The sequence below is a fragment of the Drosophila santomea genome, chromosome 3R (assembly GCF_016746245.2).
Source record: "Drosophila santomea strain STO CAGO 1482 chromosome 3R, Prin_Dsan_1.1, whole genome shotgun sequence".
NCBI lineage: Eukaryota > Metazoa > Arthropoda > Insecta > Diptera > Drosophilidae > Drosophila > Drosophila santomea.
In genome coordinates this window covers 2,868,457-2,882,373 of record NC_053019.2, presented here as the reverse complement: position 1 = coordinate 2,882,373, position 13,917 = coordinate 2,868,457, and the positions used below count along the sequence as shown (strand labels likewise).

Below are 13,917 nucleotides of genomic sequence, written 5' to 3'. Positions count from 1 at the left end.
TGGGCGAGCCTGGCAACGCCAAGCGAGCTTTTTTAAGCGGGATGGCAGCCTTGTATTAACTAATCGATTTTCTAAAATATGTAATAGAAATCAGCTTTTATAAACACATTCTCCTACTTCTTTGATATAAACATTACTAATTTACCTGTAACACCCCACAATAATTAATAATCAATAATTAAAGGCACGGCAAATGGCGTGCTTTTAGTAAATTTTAGTGCATTTTTCAGCTGCCAACGGCATATTTAAATACTCTGCAAACGGTCACACTCGAACGAGACGAAGACGACGACGACGCAACTTGTAGCAGTAAAAATATTTATACGATTTTGCCGTGTTTAAACGATTTAACCAAACTAAAAATAATTTGATATCAAAGTGAAAATGTGAACGTTGTGTTTGCTTTCGAAATGACATCAATTTAAAATGCATTTCAACGCAATAGCACTCTGTGAAAATTTCGTACAGGCAAAAAAGAGCCGATTTTTTGTGGAAGAAGAAGCAGCAGCAGCCGAACAGGCAGTAAAAGCAATCGTCGAATACACGGACAAAGCGCACGGCGAATGAAAGGCGTGTGAGAGAAAACTTGCAAAAATTACAGCAGCAGCAGCAACAACACAGCGGCGGCAGGCAAAAAAGTGTGTTTAGAAAAGAAATTAAAAACACACGAACATATGCATACACACAACCATGAAAAACGAATAAACACACACACATATAAATACATGTGAATTGGTGCAAAAGCTAATAATAAAAAAACGAAGAAAAATTGCGCGCGGTTTAATAATAAATAATTATATGTATGTGCGCAAAACATGTGAAGAGCCGGGGAGCCGCTAATACAAATACGAATACGAAAAATCAATGATTGTAATAAAATTCCGTATTCTCGCTATCGCTCCTCCCTCTCGCCCTGCCGCTCTCGCACTCGCTCCCGCTCTCTCTGCCTCTCTCTACTCTCTTTCGCGAGCGCAGCAGCAGCAGCCTCTCGAATGGTGTGTGTGTGTTTCTTGTTGATTTTGTGATAAAATTGCAATCAGCAGCACACGACACTCGCCAAAATAATAGTATTGAAAGTATTAGGGCGTTCACAATACGACAAACAGCCAAAGCCAACAGTAAACAACAAAGGTGCGTATGCAACAGCAGCAACAATATCAACAAACGGCCATCTGTGAAGCTGTGCGTGCGTGTGGTGTGTGCGAGAGTGTGTGGCAAAAAGTAGAACGTGCGAGAGAAAACCCGCGTACCCAATTTGATGACGTCTTCAACTAGACAACAACAATGCAGCAATATCGGCACTAATGTAGACTTTACTTATATTTTTTGTTATTGTTGTACATGCCGACAGCGACGCCAGCAGAGCTTGCGGGCAAAGCCCGAAAGAGAGGGAGAGATGGACCGGTATTTTTTGTAGTCACTGCAAGTTTAGGTACTCAGCCCTTGGGCTTCGATGATCACAGGTTTGGGGACTGGAATAGTTTCGCCACCTGGTTTCATAATAGATTCCGATAACACCTTTTGTTTTAAATGATAACAGCTGACAGCCCATAGTTTTCGCTCTCTGTGTACATTCGCTAGTTGAGTTGAGTTCGCCGTCGACCGCATTCAAATCGGTCGTACAGTTTTCCCAGCCATTGGATATATAGCCGGTAGTGCCTAGTAACTGATGCACCTGTCCGCAGAGCCAATTGACCTTATCGCCACGCGCCCTGTCTCTCCGGGCTGTCACTCAGCCAACCACCCACCCAACCCCACTTGCACCCGCTCGCTCCCGCACAGTGCCTTCAATATTTTGGAGGCCCCCCTTTCGTAGTCTCCCGAGACGAGTTCTGATTTGAATGTCTGTTTGATTGACAGGCGGACTATGCTGCCCGCTGGCCTTAAGGCTTTTAGGTAGCAACCTACCTGTGTACAATGTGAACTAAGCCGAGAGGCCAAGAGCATCACTGTCTACTCCTCACTCACCTGTGCGGAACGAGGTAGGGGGAAATCCACCAAAGTGGATTGCAAAAGTATTCCACCAAATAGACATGGAGTTGTTACCTTCAATACATATACATATGTATACAAAGTACCTAAACCTTTGTTAGTTTAAATTCTCATAAGAAACCAGTAAAAACTTTTAGAACAATTGAACTTTAAAATAAGGTACTACATTTAAATGGTTGTCAAAATAGTATCCCTTAGCATAGCAACTTTATAATTGCTGTAAAAATGTTGTATTTTTAATTTAGATAAATGAAACTAGGTCGTATAATTTAAAAGCTAGTAAAGGACTTCTAAATTTCCCTTTTAATTTATGTAGTTAGGGTGCACTTCGGCTCCAATTGGTCGTATTTCCTTGTCTCATAGTGTTTTAAAGAAAATATAATAATAACGGCATTAAAGTTAGCTGAAGGATAAAATTGGCCAGTTGATTATTCTTGTTTTAGTTTAAACTTTTTGACGAAATATTCAAGGTGATACAAAAGTTTTGACGGTTAGTGTGGCACTTGTGCCGTTTTGTCGACAATGCGCGCGCTCCCTCTCTCGCACTCACCAAGTACGGTCGCACACACTGACACAAATACACGAATAGACCTCACTTCACACAGGCTCACAAAAATTTGCAACACACATACACACGAACTCTCGCTCGCTCTCACTCATGCTCTCTTTTTCTCTCTCCCTCTGCTCTTCTTTTTCTGTTTTTAGTGGTTGTGCAAGAAGAAGAAGCAACAATCAGGCAAAAAAATACCTGAAAAAAATAAACGGTAAAACGAAGAAGTGGCGACATACGCACGCACACACGTACGGCGAGAGCGCGCTAAAAAGTTTATTAACTAAAATCTAAAAAGTAAAGGCACACCGGTGCGTTTCATTCCCCATTCGCAGAAATATATATTTTATTAAAAATGGTGGAAGTAATAGAGCGGCGAACAACGGCTGCGTGAGCCAAAGCGCGGCCAATTAAAAAACAACAACAGCAGTAGCAGCAGCCGCTAAAGGAAAAAAGAAGACGTCGACGACGAAGAAGCTGAAGCTGAAACAACCGAAGAGGAGGAGACAGCAAGAGCCTCGAAAAGTACATAAAAAAAAGTATAAAAATTTAAATACGCTCGAAGTCGGTAGACAAAAAGCGAACTAGCGACGAAAGAGAGGCGAGAAAATCCAAACTCCGAAATCAGACTACCACCTTACCCAGCGCAGCAATAGCAACAACATCATCATCAGCAGCGCAGCAACAACAACGAAGCGCAACTACAGCCAACAACCAACATCACACAAACAAAATGTACGGCAAATCAAAGACATCGGCGGTTCCATCGGACGCCCAGGCCCGCGAAAAGTTGGCCCTGTACGTGTACGAGTATCTGCTGCACGTTGGCGCCCAGAAGGCGGCACAGACATTCCTCTCGGAGATCCGATGGGAGAAGAACATAACGCTGGGCGAGCCGCCGGGATTTCTGCACACCTGGTGGTGCGTCTTCTGGGACCTGTACTGTGCGGCGCCAGAGCGCCGGGATCAGTGCGATCACAGCTCGGAGGCCAAGGCCTTCCACGACTACGGCTTTGTTAGCTCCGGCTATGGAGTGAACGGAATTGGACCCGGAGGACCCCACAATGCTGGCGGACCTGCGCCCAGTCCCCTGGGACAAATGCCGCCCGGCGGCGATGGCGGTCCAATGGGTCCCGGCGGACCAATGGGGCCGAATTTCTTCCCGAACTCGACGATGCGACCATCGCCACCGACGCACGCCTCCAGTCCGCAGCCGCCGCCGTCGCAAATGATGCCAGGCCAGCCGCCGTTCATGGGCGGACCCCGATACCCGGGTGGGCCGCGGCCCGGCGTGCGTATGCAGGGCATGGGCAATGAATTCAATGGACCTCCCGGCCAGCCCATGATGCCCAACAGCATGGATCCGACACGTCCAGGCGGAGGGATGGGACCGATGAATCCGCGCATGAATCCGCCACGCGGTCCTGGCGGCATGGGACCGATGGGCTACGGCGGACCAGGAGGGATGCGCGGCCCAGCACCGGGACCAGGCGGAATGCCGCCCATGGGTATGGGCGGAGCGGGCGGAAGACCGCCGCAATGGCAGCCGAACGCTTCGGCGCCACTGAATGCGTACTCGTCATCATCGCCAGGAAACTATGGACCCGGTTCGAATGGACCGCCGGGACCGGGAACGCCCATAATGCCGTCGCCGCAGGATAACACGCAAGGCGGACCAGTGGGCGGACCCGGCGACAGCATGTACGCCTTGATGAAACCCGAGTTCCCGATGGGCGGAGGGCCGGATGGCGGCGGTGGAGGAGGAGGTCCTGGCGGAATGGGGCCGATGGGCGGCGGGCCAAATTCAATGGGCCCCGTACTTAATGGCGGCGGTGGACCCGACGGGTCCGGTTTGGATGGCATGAAAAACTCGCCGGCAAACGGAGGACCTGGGACGCCGCGCGAAGACTCTGGCAGCGGTATGGGTGATTACAATCTGGGCGGATTCGGCGGACCCGGCGAGAACGATCAAACGGAATCGGCGGCCATTCTGAAGATTAAGGAGAGCATGCACGAGGAGGCCAAGCGGTTCGAGAAAGACACAGATCATCCGGACTACTTCATGCCATAACAACATCACCAGCAACAGCAGCAGCAGCATCAGCAGCATCTCAACACGGTGGCAGCCGCTGTGGCAGCTGTGGTGGCGGCTGCGGCGTCCAACGGATCGGCGGCGGGCAGCTCCTCGGCCGCTTCCATTGCGGCTGCTGCACTTGGGGCCGCCGCCTCCAATCTGCTCAGCAATAGCAACAACAATTTCTGAAGGCGAGGACCACACGCAACACCACAACACACGGCAAATAAGAACGCGGTAGTAGAAATCCTTGATACATAAGCATAAAGTAATTAACATTTAACGCATGTATGAGAAATAGAAAAAGCGAAACAAAAAAAGAAAAAGCAAAGCCCTTAAATATAATAGACTAAAGCAGCAAATGTAAAATTGTGAAAGCTTCAAACGGTCGCAGAAGCGTTCTGTTGCCACTGCCACTGTCCTTAGTCCTGTATTTCTCGCTGTTGATTTTAGATTAGTTCGTTTCGTTGTTGTATTCTATGCTTAACTATAGTTTTCGATCGAAAATTTAACTCGTAAAATGGCACTGAAACTCAGGAGGAGGCCGCAGGGCAGTGGCGGTCAGAATGGAAGTGTTTTCCGGCAAAACTTGAGATAATACTGAAAAGTGACGAAAACAAAACCAAGCAACAAAAACAGTAATCGTAATGAACAAACAAATGCGGCCGAGATTCTGTAAGTCGGACTAGAACTAGAATTAGTTCGTCTTATGGACGTTATGGACTGTATGCTTAAAGTAATGTTAAACATGTATGCAACAAGTTTAGTGAGCCTTGTGTTTAGTTTAGTTGTTGCAAGCACTCACCTCACTGCAAACTCCCAAGATCCATTCGCCTGTCCCCTAATTATACCCATTCACTTGCTTAAATAGAAAACAGATACAGACCACATATTCGCAGATCGCAGATCAATTGTTTTTAAGCAAGGCAGCAAATCGAACGCATGCATATGCATATGAATGGAATAATTATAATTATATGCATAATACCTAGTTGAGTATATAGTTAGCATTATTGGACTTGTATATGGATAGTCTGTAACCACACTCATTCACATGCACTCATCTTGAACTGCGCTCCATTTTGCAGAATGGGCAATGTCTAGATCGTTTCGCTTGGCCCAAATTTTATTCGTTTTCAATTCTCATTGTACAAATTGTAAACTCGGCACTTTGTGGTCGTTTCCTTACGCTTCTATTCAGTCTGCCGTCTGTGTTTGTTTGGTTGCTTGTTCAAAACGTATTTGTTGTATTGTTTTGTGTCTCTCCCATTTGTCGTATGCGTTTGTATGTATTTATGTATTTAAACCAAACAACTAATATGTAAATCGTTATTTAAGTTCCTTCCAACGGCGAGCAATACCACATGTACGAGATGAAAAATAACACGATATGTACGATTTTCCTCACTTTGGAGAGCGGCAACAGTTTGCACTCGTTTCGATTTCCTCACGGCATTGTGTGTGCATTAGGGCAGCAAATGAAAATTATATGAAAAGCTAGCTATATGTAAACATTATATATAGACAGAACAGAAACAGATACAGATGTAGCCTATTGTATGCACTAATTTATTGCAAAATAGCTACGCGCATAACTATAAGATTTAGTTGTTTAATATGCATATAAAGTATATATTATATATTTCGTAAAGGCAGCAGAAGCAGCGACAATTGTAGAAACATACCCTAATGAAAAGTTTACTTCAAAATATCACACTTAACTTGAATGCTGTACAAACAAAAGTCGTAAAGTGCATAATATATAAATAAATCTAATATACACACTGTATATGTCTGTGCTAGCATCCTTTCAGCGATACAGCGCATATTTAGTATTCATAGAGAACCCAACCAACCAACCAACCCGTATCCGTACAGTAGCATTAGAATCGAAGCTAATCTATAAGCCCAGCAACATAAACAAATCAAAAGGAATCCGCATAAAGAAACTAATTTCTTTATAGCAATCACTCCCACATTAACACACACACACCACAAACCACACACAACACACAAATCAATTGATAAATTAATTCAACAAGAAAAATGTAAAAGTCTATTTTAAATATTGTATATGTTTAATATGTCGGAATTTATAAGACGATCGAGAGCGCGGAGTGGAGAAATTTATAGTATGTGCTGCATGAATTATATCTAAATTATAGTATGGAATGCCGCATCGATGATGCGACGAGCGAAAAACTTAAATAGTGGCTAAGTTAAATTTATTTACTAACGCTTTGGGTTTGAGCGTTTCAATTGCTGGATCTATATAAGCCACAAACAAAATATATAAGTGTAATGGAGCGGAATAAGTAAACAAAAGATATAAGTCGCCCCAACCACAAATAACAAAAACAAAAAAATGGCAAAAAGTAACACTGAAAAATCGAAAAAAATGAAGGGAATACAAAAACCGATTGAATATGGAATATGTTTAAATAAGTATTTTAGTGTTAATTATACAATTTACAAGTACACAACACAAACAAAACAACAACAATATAATATAAAAATGAAATAAAGTTTTAAAACAATATTTGTAAAAAGTAAAGTAATAGAAGTGTTTTATTTTTTTGTTGTGTTGGAATATCTAATCCTCTAATCCTAGTCATCGAAATTGCTATTCTAAAGAAAAAAACATTTCAACAATTAGAGAATATTCAATATGAACTCATATGAAGATACTTAAAGTAATAGAAGCAATGCTGGTGATCCTAATGATCAGAACTATTTTTCCTCAGTTGATGAATTCACAATATTCATTTGGTATTCCATAATAGTCTGCTATTTGCAATCACAACACCACCAGTTGGACCCAATCTGCTGATGGCATACATCATCAAAGAGATTTCTCTTCCCGCTGGCATTAATTGAACAATTTTGCAGAAAACGCGTGTGGCCGGCTAGCTATCTGCCTATCTGGATATCTGGCTCTGGCTGAGACAATTGGTCCGGCACACGCACATGGCTAATGAATGAACACCACCGGCCATTCGGTCAGGAAACGGGGTATTGGTATGTGGTATTCGTTGTCGGGGCGACCGGCCGTTCGATTGCGGCCCATACAAATGGATGGGGCTGATACACACACTCACTGGAGCGTGTTGACGTTAGGCTTGGCGCTGCACAAAATCGATAGGTTCAGGAGTGTGGAACAATGCATATCAAGCGAAGTCCATCCAAAGGCTGCTCGCGAGATCAGAAAATCGAGTACGGCCACTAATCCCATAAATGCAGCAAGGTGGCGTCCTGTTTTTACACTTGCATGGGTCTGATGCGGACAGTTGGAGGTGTGGGAGGCGGTGGCAGCGACGCACAGATGCCGGAGGTGGCGGTGTCCACTCTAAATCATTGCCCGACCTACCGGCAAATCCCAGGTGCCGGAACGGGCGCGGGATCAGCACCGGCCAAGCGAGTACCCGTCCTATTTTCCACCAACCGGGGACTTTATCTGCGCCTGGCCCAACCTCTGGGGGACCAGATACAGATGGAAGCGCTGACACTGCAGCCACGCGGCCAGAACTACAATATCAGCTTCTGCGACCTGGAGCGCTGGGTGAGTTCGGTTTAGAAGCTAGTAATCTGAGTACGGAGATCAAAACTGTTCTGCGCAGAGCACCAATCGGGCGAATGTGGTCAGCCTGGAGGACACCTTTACCATCATGCAACAGCGAAATATGTCGCCGGAGTCTGTGAACTACCAGCCACGCCTGTGGAAGAACAACGTCAGCTACAGCCTGATGCACTGAACTGAAAGCACCTCAAGAGATTACATCTAAGCAATACAATAGCAGTATGTCGAAACACAGAAGTCTCGTATGTAAATTTAAATGCAACTCTTTTTACTTTAATTAATTCCTAAAACAGAGTTCTAAATCGATTTATGTACTAGTGGATGCAAGTGAAGGTTTTTCAGGCTGAATTGCTGGTCAGTGAAGCCATCAGAAACTCCATTTTGTTGAGAAAGCTCTTGCCCTCGATTTTGTCGAACCTCACCTATAAAAATTAAGAAACTTATTGATCCCTTTTCTTGCCCTGATTTGCAATAATGAACTCACCTCCTTGAAAGTGCCCCCCAGGTTCTCCCACAGCTTTTCCGGTACAAGTGGACTTGGGAAGAAATCCTGTCGTGGACTTCTCGCTATATAAACCTTAACATCTATCTGCGGATCGCAGCGAATTTGAACGGCAATCATGCGATCGCTATTCGGAGAGGCCAGAAGGCAGGAACTGGCATTACCCAGCGGCTCCACCTTTCCGACACCCAAGTGGTTGCTATTCGACAGCACGGTCCAGGCCATGCAGCGAGCTAGGCTGATCAGGCAAGAGATCTGGTGAGAGTTGATCTGGCAGAGGATCAGGTCGCGGAGTTCCTGCGGCTCGTAGGACAGCCGCATAACGCGTCCATCCCGACAAATGCATTTAAGAGAGCGCTCCTTGACGTGGATCACCAGTGAGGTACGTCCAATGGCATCGTATCCGTGCGTTACAATGTTGATCTTCACACACGACATGGTGGGACTGTTCATGGCGTTCCAATGCGACACAATCTGCGGGTCCTTTACATCTCTCGCCAGCGTGTCGAGCACGTATTGCGTTCGTTTGCGCATGAAAATGTGCTGCGCCTGGGCAATGATCTGTTCGAGAATGGTCTGCGACTTGGTCATGTCCAATAACGTTTCCCGATCCGCTGCCATTGGACCGGCTAGCATGCGTTTCTTAGTTGGTCCCAATGGAGCACTGGCCGGATGGGGAAAGGGATGGTGTGAGTTCTTGTAGTGCACCTCGCGCAGAAGCTGATGCAGCGAGTGTTCCAGAACATGGTCATGATCGTTAATTGGCGCCGGCTGACTGGAATCAAAAGTGGTTGAGTGGCACAACGAGATAATAAGTTGGATGTTAGGCAGCAGGGTGGCGCGAATTTGGTTCCCGATGACCACATGTGGAATTGGCGCCTGCAGTTGGATAGCTTCACGTGCCAACTGGGCGAATAGTTCCTTGCAGAAGAGCACATTCTGAGCGAACTCCAGCGTCTTCTGCCACACTCCAACCTGGGCTGTTATATTGGGTCCGTGGCCCATCAGATTAACCTGGGCGGTGCACAAGTCCTCCTGATCCTTCTGTGTAATCACCTTAATGTAGGCAACTCCCTGCAACTCTGCTGGTACAATCACTCGCAATGCGGAGCTGGCTTTAAGTTGCATGCCATTGTTGCCGGACGTGCTACTACTGCTGTTGGATGAGCTGGCGGTGTCCTCATCCCCGGTCTCTTCGGCTTTGGTCACCTCGAAGGTGCCGCTCATGCCAAACTTGGAGCCCGCTGTGCGGTAGCTGAGATCCCCGATAATCGCATTGGACACCTTCTTTAGGCGCCAGTTCTGTCGCAGGCGCAGTAGCTCTATGTGGAAATCTGAGACATTTCGGTTGCGCTGCTCACTGTTGGCGTTCCGCAGGCGTTCAGCGCCACCGAGGAGCACTTGGGCTGCCTGTGAGATGGCTTTCTTGCGGCTGTACACCTGCACAATGGGCTTGGTGTCGTCAGCCTCCTCCAGCAAGGGATCAAGAACCAGATAACGCTTATCCTTGGCGATGGAGATCACATCGGACAGCACACATATCTCCGTGAGCGCGTCCTTCAGCTTGTTGCGCACCGCATCCCAGGGCCACAGGCTCTCTTGAAACTGCGTGGCGTCCTTGTCCTCTTCGGCGGCCGCCGCCGCCGTCTTCTCCTCCTTCTTGAGGTCGTCCAGCGACGTCTTACTAAAATCTATACGCGCCGCACATTTCGCCAGACTTTCGGACAAAGTCGGCGGCCTAAGGAGAAAAAAAAACAGAGCTCAATAAATTTGTGAGAAGAGAACTTGCTGGCGCGCGGAAACACATACGGCTGATACAACTCGGTGCCATCGTAGCCAATCTCACGTATCTGGTTCTCGCAAGTCGTTTCCACTGAAATGTTCACGGAATTCGACATATTTACGCCGGGAAACAAAACATTTGGTTTGTCAAAGCAAAAATAAAGAACAGTGCTGCAAAACGTCTTTGGCCGTCTATCGATAAATGAGTGCTCAAAAACAACACATTTTTCCAGGTTAGTAACGAAAGCACTATACATAATAAAATGAATACAAAATTAGTTAAATTAAAATTTTGTATAAAACGAAACTTTTTGAAAATTAGCGTGGCCTCGACTTATCAATTCGTAAAGTAGACAGCAGTCATAAATATGTCCTAAACTTAAATAAGATTAGCTTATCTTAAACATCGAAGATTTGGATTTGATTTTCTAACCGCGCTTTAATCAAGCTCCTCGCCAGAGTTGCCACCTAGTGCCACTTGGTAAACACACCAACACTGGAATCATTACTTTCATATTTTTGACTTGACTTGAATTAACATCTCAAACTCTTTCCGGACACCAAGAGATTTCCCCCTAGTATGTTGTTTCTGAAGGATAAGCGTTCCACTTTGGACGTGGCAGAGCACACAGTGATCATACCAAGTATTTGCGTGGGAAATGCGGCGCAGCTGGCCTGTGACCTGTTAATCGCGTCCAAGGAACTCCGGCGAATCGGATCCATCACACATCCAGCTCTGATTCCGGTCTACGGACCCTCCGCCTATCAGCACGAGCCCAAAGAGAAGGTCTACTCATGCGAACTGTACGAGGGCGTGGAGGACAAACTTCTGGTGGTGCAATTCCGGGCGCCGTGGGTTGCCCGCCACACCGGTCATTTCCAGAAGGAGCTAGTGGAGATCCTCAAGGGCGCCCGACGTGTAGTCATCCTAAGCGGCAGTTTCGGATTCGAGAAACGAGTGATTGAGGAGTCGCCGTGGGCTTACCGCGCCAGCGACAATTTCAAGGAAGCGCATGCCGCCCAGCTGGGCAACGAGGAGCTGATCAAGTGGAAGGAGCACAAAGGCGATGCCATCTACGGCGGCGGCAATGCCCTGCAGCTGTTCAAAGCCTTCGATGAGCAGAAGGTGCCCGTCATGCTGTTATTCCGCTATCTCCTCGAGGGCGACAACTCCACAGACGCTTCGCTGATTGTCCGGGAACTCAACGAACTCTGCGAAGACTTCCTTCAGCTGCGTAACGGGGGCGATGGCAGTTTTAAACTCACAGTGCCCAAGTCCTGGAACCTACTTTTCGGCAATGATGTTACCGAGCTTCTGTTTTAAGCGTCTACATATATTTTTCGGTTCTTTTCAAATAAATGTTAATCTTTTGGTGTAGGATAAAAGAGGTTGCTAGCCGTGTGTTCACGAAAGAACTCTCTGCCATGTTCCTGGTGGTCCTGGCGAGTGGTCAGCGATTGCCCAAAGTTGGGCTCTCCTGCGTGCACACATGCTCCCAGCCAGGCGCTTAAAGTGGGCTCATCCGACTCGTAGATGGCAAACTTTGACTGGAACGGTCGCATTTCCATCAGCTCCTTAATCAGACGCTCCTTGAGGCCCCTGAACTGGGCACAGCCGCCGGTTAGGTACACGTGCTCTACCAGGCGCTGCTGCTTATCAGCGGAAAATAGCTTCAGCACAAATGCTATTAGTTCAGCTAGGCCTGCCTCTGAGCAGCCAATCATGCTGGGCTGGAACAGGACCTCCGGCACGCGGATGTTTTCCACCCCAAAGTGCAGCTGGTAGTTTTCGGCGGCACTCTGTGCCGGGACATTAGAATTGCCGTCGAAGTTGGCATCATAGTGATTTAGGATCTTATCGAACTGCAGTAACTTTTCGTTATCTGCATCCGAGTCGCTATCGTCGTTGTAGCGATTGATCCGTTTGTACACGTCCCAGTCATTGTCGTTCATCCCAAAGCCATCATCCTCCTCCTCGCCATTCGCCTTGCGCCGCTTCTCGTTTTTGGCCAGTGATGAAATGATTCGCATCCGCTCCTGCGCCGCGTGGGTGTGCCGCTTGGCCAGTTCGGAGCGCTGCTGCTGGCGGGCCTGCTTGCGCCCGAGTATTTTCTCCCGTTTGTCATGGACTTCAGCCAACCAGTCCGCCTGGGACATTCCCTCTGGAGGTTTTGGCATCTTGTCCAGCTTCTCCTGCTGCTTGCTGGGACGTGGGCCACTCTGAGCCCTATCCTGCGCACGCTTAATACGCGACTTTATGGTGGCAATGAGCGAATCCAAGTCCTCCAAAGTACCGATCTGCTGTTGCTGCAAGGCTCGCTCAAACTTTTCCAGCTTTTTCTGCTCGTACAGTTGTCTCAGCTTGTTGTAGACGAATAACTGCTGCTCATCCTCGCGGAGTTTCTCCCGCTCGCGACGATTCTTGATTTCCAACAGACGATGGGCCAGTTCGCGGCGCTTCTCCTGCTTCTGCTCAGCGGTGAGCATGGCATTAGTGGCGGTAACCGCATTGTATGGCAGTTGAATCTTCATGATGTGCTCATCGTAGTAGTCCATCTGGGCCCATTGCACCAGCTCCTCCCTGTAATCCACAGCAATGTGGCAGTGCTCATGGACCAGTTTCTCTATTCGACTGATAGTGATGGCATTCAGATGGACGGGATACTTCATTTGCATGAGGCGGAAGAGGTAGGTGATGATGTGGTAGCCACCTACATTCAGGCGACGCACATGCTCCAGCTGGAGTTTGCCATCTAGCACGGGAATGACGTGGGTGGTGCTGTAGCCAAAGGAAATAATCAGGGCATCGGATATCTAAGGGAATTTTCGTATTAGTTTGAAATAAGGAATTGAAAGGATTTCTGACCTTTTTCTGCTTTAGCTGATTGTGTTTCCAGCTGTAGAGCGCATCAATGCCGTAGGATACAGCCGGAATGCCGTAGCACTCGAAAAGCAGCTCGTTCATCTGCTGGCGGCAGAAGTTGGGGTTGGCCAGCGCCTCTGTGAGGATGATTGGGTGGTCGATCTTATCTTGTCCCTCGAATCCCATCTTGGTGAATATGTAGTCGAAGATCTGCTCCTGGTGATTCCAGTTGGTTATCACGTTCCGCTCGAACGGACTCTTCAGATGCGCACGCACTGCCTCGATATTGGTGATGTCGTTGCCCACCTGGATCTCAGCAGATTGCTCCACCGCTGCCTGCGAGGAGGATCCTTCGAAGGAGATGTGCTGAGTAGCTGCTTCCTTTTTGCGATCCTTGCGCGGCTTGGTCAGCACATTGCGGAAGCGCAGCTCCGGCTCTTTGGAGTCGCTCCAACCCACGCGGCACTCGTAGGATCCATTATCGATGACCAAAACACGTTTGCCCGCCATCTCAATGGGTTATTTCATTTATTTTCATTCGACAAACACTCAGTTTCGCTTTCCACCCGATTCGTAA

General features: G+C 47.3%; 5 protein-coding genes across 5 annotated transcripts; 3 read left to right on the top strand and 2 right to left on the bottom strand.

Moving 5' to 3' along the window:
- The first annotated feature begins 256 nt into the window (after positions 1 to 256).
- LOC120454520 (single-stranded DNA-binding protein 2) lies at positions 257 to 7,101 on the top strand. Its single transcript, XM_039639886.2, has 2 exons — positions 257 to 1,131; positions 2,698 to 7,101. Exon 2 carries the CDS (start codon positions 3,276 to 3,278, stop codon positions 4,611 to 4,613), a length of 1,338 nt encoding a protein of 445 aa, XP_039495820.1. The 5' UTR covers positions 257 to 1,131; positions 2,698 to 3,275; the 3' UTR covers positions 4,614 to 7,101.
- Positions 7,102 to 7,337: 236 nt separating this feature from the next.
- Positions 7,338 to 8,456, top strand: LOC120452347. The gene is made up of 2 exons (XM_039636520.2): positions 7,338 to 8,175; positions 8,234 to 8,456. The coding sequence occupies exons 1-2, from the start codon at positions 7,885 to 7,887 to the stop codon at positions 8,366 to 8,368; spliced, it is 426 nt and encodes a 141-aa protein (XP_039492454.1). The 5' UTR covers positions 7,338 to 7,884; the 3' UTR covers positions 8,369 to 8,456.
- On the bottom strand, positions 8,441 to 10,666 carry LOC120452343 (mediator of RNA polymerase II transcription subunit 17). Its single transcript, XM_039636514.2, has 3 exons — positions 10,505 to 10,666; positions 8,678 to 10,433; positions 8,441 to 8,615 (listed from the first exon to the last, which is right to left on the bottom strand). Exons 1-3 carry the CDS (start codon positions 10,591 to 10,593, stop codon positions 8,532 to 8,534), a joined length of 1,929 nt encoding a protein of 642 aa, XP_039492448.1. The 5' UTR covers positions 10,594 to 10,666; the 3' UTR covers positions 8,441 to 8,531.
- Positions 10,667 to 10,816: 150 nt separating this feature from the next.
- On the top strand, positions 10,817 to 11,863 carry LOC120452346 (proteasome assembly chaperone 2). The gene is made up of 2 exons (XM_039636519.2): positions 10,817 to 10,958; positions 11,043 to 11,863. The coding sequence occupies exon 2, from the start codon at positions 11,058 to 11,060 to the stop codon at positions 11,799 to 11,801; it is 744 nt and encodes a 247-aa protein (XP_039492453.1). The 5' UTR covers positions 10,817 to 10,958; positions 11,043 to 11,057; the 3' UTR covers positions 11,802 to 11,863.
- LOC120452344 (actin-related protein 5) lies at positions 11,791 to 13,867 on the bottom strand. The gene is made up of 2 exons (XM_039636515.2): positions 13,344 to 13,867; positions 11,791 to 13,291 (listed from the first exon to the last, which is right to left on the bottom strand). The coding sequence occupies exons 1-2, from the start codon at positions 13,848 to 13,850 to the stop codon at positions 11,840 to 11,842; spliced, it is 1,959 nt and encodes a 652-aa protein (XP_039492449.1). The 5' UTR covers positions 13,851 to 13,867; the 3' UTR covers positions 11,791 to 11,839.
- Positions 13,868 to 13,917: the final 50 nt, after the last annotated feature.